The 6431-nt window shown below is 35.0% G+C and overlaps 1 protein-coding gene across 1 annotated transcript; it reads right to left on the minus strand.

Moving 5' to 3' along the window:
• Positions 1 to 1152: 1152 nt before the first annotated feature.
• Positions 1153 to 1509, minus strand: LOC107458587 (uncharacterized). The gene has a single exon (XM_016076810.1). The coding sequence runs from the start codon at positions 1507 to 1509 to the stop codon at positions 1153 to 1155; it is 357 nt and encodes a 118-aa protein (XP_015932296.1).
• Positions 1510 to 6431: the final 4922 nt, after the last annotated feature.

The following is a 6431-nucleotide window of genomic DNA, read 5'->3' on the forward strand; positions in this document are numbered from 1 at the left end:
CACTCGGAGGCCTACCAGAAGAGAGATGGTGCCAGAGAATGCGGAGGAGATGAAAGACCCCGAAGGGACAGGGTTAGGCCTCGCACGAAGTGCTTAGACGTGGAGTCTAAGGAGGAGGCTGAGTATCACTGATAGGAGGAGTATGGGAATATGTCTAGCGGGTTTAATGACTTACTATCGCCACGACCACCACCACCACCCTCTCCACCATCACCACCACCACATCAGCCACCTGGTTCACGTTCACGGGGACCTCGGGATGATTAGGATAATTTCCCTGCATGTATGGCATGATGTAGGGGCATCCAGCAGTCGTCACGTGGCATTGGATAGAGAGTAGAGCATGGGGCATGTCGATCGGTAGTCATCTACTCCTATATCTACCTCAGTCTAGGAACCATACATTTCATCGGGAACTAGCTCCTCATACAATACACATGGCCGACCAGATGCACAATATGTGACACCTCCATTGGTAGACTATGGGCTCCTCATGACAGCATCCCAGCCAATGCTGGCACCACCTTTTCCTTCCCCTGGTCAGCAGCAGTATCAGCCTTGTCCATATGTACAACTGCCTTACCCGGACAGTTACTATCAGCTTGCTCCTGACCCACGTCCTAGCAGACCTCACCGACAGACACTGCCTCTGCCCTATGGCATGGGACACCACCTGCATTACCATGACGATCAGCACCAATGACTTTCTTATGTTTAAACTTTACGTTATGTTATTTGTTATTGAAGTTGTAGCTTGACACAATATTTAAGTACGTTAGCATCATTGTTGTAACTTGTGTCTTCGATATTAGTTTATGTAATTTATGCCATTGTTGTATTTAAATGTGTTTCTGTGCTACATTTAAAATTTTATAAATCAACAACGAAGGAAAGTGCATCAAATTTCAATTTACTCAAACTGAAAAAACAAATGAAACAAGTTATCACAACATTCAAGTACAAAATTAACAAAGTTAACTAAGTTATCACACTACGAGCCAGTTGACAACCCCAAACAATTACACCACCAAACTAAATTAAGCCTCGTCTATAGGTTGGTTTGGACAGCCTCTCCGGTATGCCCAGTTTGCCTGCATAGACCACACCTCTTCTCTTGGTGCTCAACCTTGTCCATCTTATTACGAAACCTGGTTAAAATAGGTTTTCTCCAGTGGCCTTCCTACGCATGGCTAGATTAGGACGCAACTGTGTCCCGAACCACTCCAGCCAAAGCTTCTCGTTTGGTATCAGTGGGAACTCCGTCTCATACACCATGAACACAGTGGACTGCAAGTACACTGAATGCACGTACGGACTCCATTTGACACTAGCAGCGGCAAAAGCGACAACCACATGATGACATGGGAAATAGAGTGACTGAAAAAGACCACAATCATACATACTCCCCGTCAACTGTAAACGGAACGAGCCTTGCGACCAACCCTCGAAAGGCTCTAACTCCTCAACCACAAATGTTGAAGCCCGTCTGTCGTAGTGAGTAACACACATCTTTGAGATTCCTTCCCAGTTTTGTTCAATAGTAGCTATCAGCTATTGGAAAATTTGATTCCCTGCCGCCAGTTATGCCTGTGCCTCCCTGCCCTTCCTGACAAACAACTGTTGCAGCTTCTCGTAAGTGCATTGCACGATGGCCGAAACGGGCAAATAACGAGTACCCTTAAGTACTGCATTCATGCACTCGGACAGGTTCATTGTCATGTGCCCTAACCAGTGACCGCTGTCGCAGTGTTGTAGCCAGATCTCTTTGTTGAACCTACCAGCCTAAGGCATTCATGTACCAGTCATATTCAACTTCGCTTGGAAAATGGAGTTTTCTGGTACACCATGTCCAGGTCTAGCATTTGATAGTGACTGTGTACAGCTGATAAGGCCGGAATTGGTTGCGGAACAGGAAAAAAATACCGAACTGATGCCTCAACTGGCGTCTCGAGTACGAACTCCTCCTCTTCATCATCTTCAGAAGAATCACTCTCGCTGCTTTTCGCAACATACTCCTCGTCGGATTTCTCATCATCCACGTCCATGTCTTCCACTAGACTCGCAACGTGCATCGGTCGTGGTGTGAGAGGTGGGTCGTCCTGCATGGAATTCGAGGGCCAGATCTACCACCACCAACATCTCCGACCTCTGCCAAAAACTTCATAACTTGTTCCGCCATGATTTTTTCCTGGATGTCAAACATGAGCCGCACATGCTCGTCACTATGGAGTCAAAACATGCTTGTCACTATGGAGAACTCCACCCTTCCTATCTCTTTTCTCCCGCTACCACCAACGCTGCTTAATATTAGACTCTTCAGCTCGGACAAAGAACCAACTCTCTGAGTGCGCAACAAAATGAGATTATCACACTCAAATATGAACATGGTGTCATGGTTTCTCATATGGCAATTGGAATACATACTTACAACCACATATTCACCACCACTAGATATTTTGGTTTATTTTTCAGAAGAAAATCAGAAGAGAATAAAAAGTGAGATGTTTATTAAAAATACAAAAAGTTGTATATCGTTTTATAACTGTTAAAAATTTGTCATAATGTATCTCGTTTACACTGTAAATGTCGTAATTATTTATATATCTCGTTTACAGTATAAACGAAATAAATACGCCTAACAAAATACGTACAATTTTATTTCGTTTACACTGTAAACGAGATAAATAATAAGGTGTATTTTAATAAAAATACTATAAAGTATATATTTTAGTAAATAAAATATTTATTTTATTTATTTGAAAAATTTTCTTTTAACTCAATGCTTACATTTGTTTTTTCGAAAAAAAAAATAGGTTCCGGATTTTTTAAATCAAAGACAAATAAAAAGTACTCATTGTACAATTAATGCAAGGAAATTCATATTAAATGGCAAAGACAATCCTCTCTCCTTAATTACTTTCAACTGCAAACTCATCATCCCCACCAACGAATGTGGTTAGCATAGAAGGGTTTAATTAATATTTGTTTTTTGACATATATTAAAGTTATCCATAAAAAAATTATACAAAAACTTATAAAATTTAAATTTTTAATACATATATTATATATTTAATAAAAAATTTATAAAATTCTATCAATAATAACTTTAATAAAACTCCCTCTAGAATAAGCATATTTCAACTTTCTTGAATACAATGTGTGAAAATTAAATGTGAATTGACCTGTCCTATTGGGGGGGGAAAGAAACACATTAATGCACATGAAATTATGAATCCTGACAATAAAAATTTACTACATGCTAGATGCTACTAATTAAATTAACTTTAAAAGAAAACTACTCCAAATTGATCTTGTATTGGGAAATGTATTTTTCAGAGGAAAAGGATCTGACCAAGTAGTTATAATCATGGTTTCTCTAATAAGCAAGCTTCTAAATTTACAATGAGTCATGAATCGTTTTAATTATTGATTTATTAATTATTAATTTAATTGATTTAACTATAATTTAATTGAAATAATTATTTTATAATAAATAAAATAAAACGTATCATTAAAATTGAGATATTAAAAGTCAAACTATTTTCTAAAAAATACATTATTATTTTTAAGTGTTTTTCGATAAATATTATCATTCAAAACTTAAAAAATTATAAAAATAATAATAATTAGACAAAATTAAAACAACCATCATTTACCAACAACAAAAATTAGTTAACAATTTAGTAAAAATACAATCACTCAATAATCAAAAGGACAAGAATAGGAAGAAAATTATCACACTCTATTATATATTCTTCGTATATAAAACAGTACTATAAAAAATTTCATCTAAACTAAATGTAGGTTTATCCAAAACCCAAAAAAAAATCTTTAAATTAAGAGAATATGTACCACAAAGACCTACACAATGAACAATTAAACAAACAACGCCAACAAAAACAATTAAAAGTTACACGGTAACAACACCAATAATTAAATCACAATAACACAATAAAAATTATACTCCCGCAACAAAATTTTTTAAAGATTATCAAGATTTCAGGCTTTCAACATAATTTTTTTTAACTAAAATTAACAAAATTTTCAAAAAAAATTAATGGTACAAACTCAAAAGTCAAATAACTTGATTTTCTATCAAAAAACAAAGTTAATCAACCAAAAACAAGTAAAAATAAACAATAAATCAGTACCAATTTATTATCAAGTAATAAATCAGTAACAGAATAATCAACCAAGAACAAAGGCGAACAAGCCAGTAACAATATTACAGGCGAACAACAATTCAATCATCCTGACAATCAACATAGATACAGTGATACAACAATATTAACAACAGTAAGACTCGAATCAAGAATATCAGAATCAAATCAATCAATTAATAGAATCAGAGCATATCAGAATCAATATTCAAGATCATTCACAATCCTAAACTACAGTAATGATTAATGATAACAATAATTGAAGAAGAAAAATGAAAAAATCACATATTAATTAACTAATTAAAAAAATAATTAGCTAATTACAGTTAGAAAGAGTAGAGTAGCAGACAGAACATAGAGGAGGACAAAGAGCATGACAAACGGGTTGACGTGGCTGAAGGATTGGAGCACGGTGGAATAGAGCCGGTGCGGCGGGACAATGGTTGTGCGATGGAGGAACGACGCAAGACCAATTGCAATAGCGACAATGACTTCGAAGTTCGAACAGTGGTGGAGACGACGGCACGACAGGACAGTGGCTGCGCGATGGAAGCACGAGACGAGGTCAGCTGCGGTGGCGACGGTGGCTTTGAAGTTTGAATAGTAGCAAAGACGATCGTAGTGGGGAAAGCAGCTTCCAGCCATTGCGACAGCGGTGATGACAAGGCGGCGGCTAGACGGAGGAGTGAGGGAGGAGCTCGAGATGAGAGGCAGAAGTGAGAAGAAGGAGAAGGAGTGACTGAGTGTGAGTGAGAGTGAGAGAGAGAGAGAGACGAAGACGAGTGGCTAGGGTTCTTTGAACAAACGACGTCGTTTGGGATGAAAATTTAAAAAGTGGTCAAATATCAATTCATTTCGATTGGATAGTTCTCAATTGGTTCGACGTTTCAAATACGGTTTTCGAATTCAGTGGTTATAGCTTCTGACCGATCCGTCTTTTTCATTAATTTTTTGTTCGACTGGTTTTCAGAAACTTGCTAATAAGTATTCTAAAGATATTTTTATTGAAAATATTATAAGTTGAAAATTTTGATTAAAATATATAAATTGAATGATAAGTTTTTAAATATATATTAAAACAAAAAAAATATATTTTAACTAATATTTTTAAGAGATATTTTAATTAAATCATAATTTTTTTGTGATATTTCCCATCTCAACAAATTAAAGATTAATTTTTTGCGAATCAAAATTTCATTTAAGAATTTTGTATAGGCTAATAAATTGTTATATGCATAAGGTGATATTCGAACTCCAATATTTTTTTTAATAAATGAATAACCTAACCACTCAACCAAACTAATAAAAATATTGTATTTATTTCCATTGACCAAATACCCACAATACCATTTCCCAAAATCCCCACTTTCACTTTCATTGCTTTTATACATCTGCTATTCAATTTTGGTAGTTTTATCATTTCATGGGAATTGAATTCTGATAGTGAACTCACATATGCTGTTGAACAGGGAAATGCCAAAAGATTAAAATGGAAGATCTTGGAGCTGAATTTATTTTTTAATAAGAAACAATAATAATAAATATTCCTTTTCCTATGAGGTTTAAGATAGAAAAAGAATCAAGTACTCTTTTCTGAAGCTTTATTTAAAAAGAAGGGGTCCACAAAAAAGACCCCACGGATGAGTGCATGCAATTTCTGAGAAGTTCACTGCTTCCAACCTAACGGTCAAAAATTTTTGTTGGCCATTAATAGATATAAAGCTACCCTCTTTTCAAGTATCTTGAGCACAAGTAAGGTATGTTTCCAATACAAGAAATAATGATAGCTCAACTCACACACGCATTTCAGCATTAAAACCATGCCCCTAAATTTGTCCTGGCACGGTTAAAATTTATTAAAAGTTAGAAAATTGAGAGTTAATAGTCAAATTCGTCCTTAAAAAATTATCTGTTTTTTAAATTAGTTTTTAAATAATTATTTTAGTCATATCAATCTTTAAACGATAAAAAATAAGTCAAACTGATCTTTACGTTAGTTAGATGATGATGTATTACATTAAGTGTCACGTGGCATGATGACGTAGTAAGTTAATGTCACATGTCACAAGATAATTGATTGACGTGTCATGTCAGTGACACCTAACACACTATGTATCACTTGACATGTAAAAAAGTTATTTATAATCAAAATAGTCCCTACAAGTCTAGACATAAGTCATTTTCATCCTTAAAATTTTAAAAATTAATCGAATTAGTCCTTATATAAATTTTTTTATTTTTTATAATATTAAATTTAAAATATTTTTTGAT

This window comes from Arachis duranensis, chromosome 7, assembly GCF_000817695.3.
Source record: "Arachis duranensis cultivar V14167 chromosome 7, aradu.V14167.gnm2.J7QH, whole genome shotgun sequence".
Lineage (NCBI taxonomy): Eukaryota > Viridiplantae > Streptophyta > Magnoliopsida > Fabales > Fabaceae > Arachis > Arachis duranensis.

Excerpts from the sequence above, each read along its gene's own strand:
- LOC107458587 (XM_016076810.1), bottom strand. The coding sequence starts at position 1,509 with ATGTGTGTTACTCACTACGACAGACGGGCTTCAACATTTGTGGTTGAG.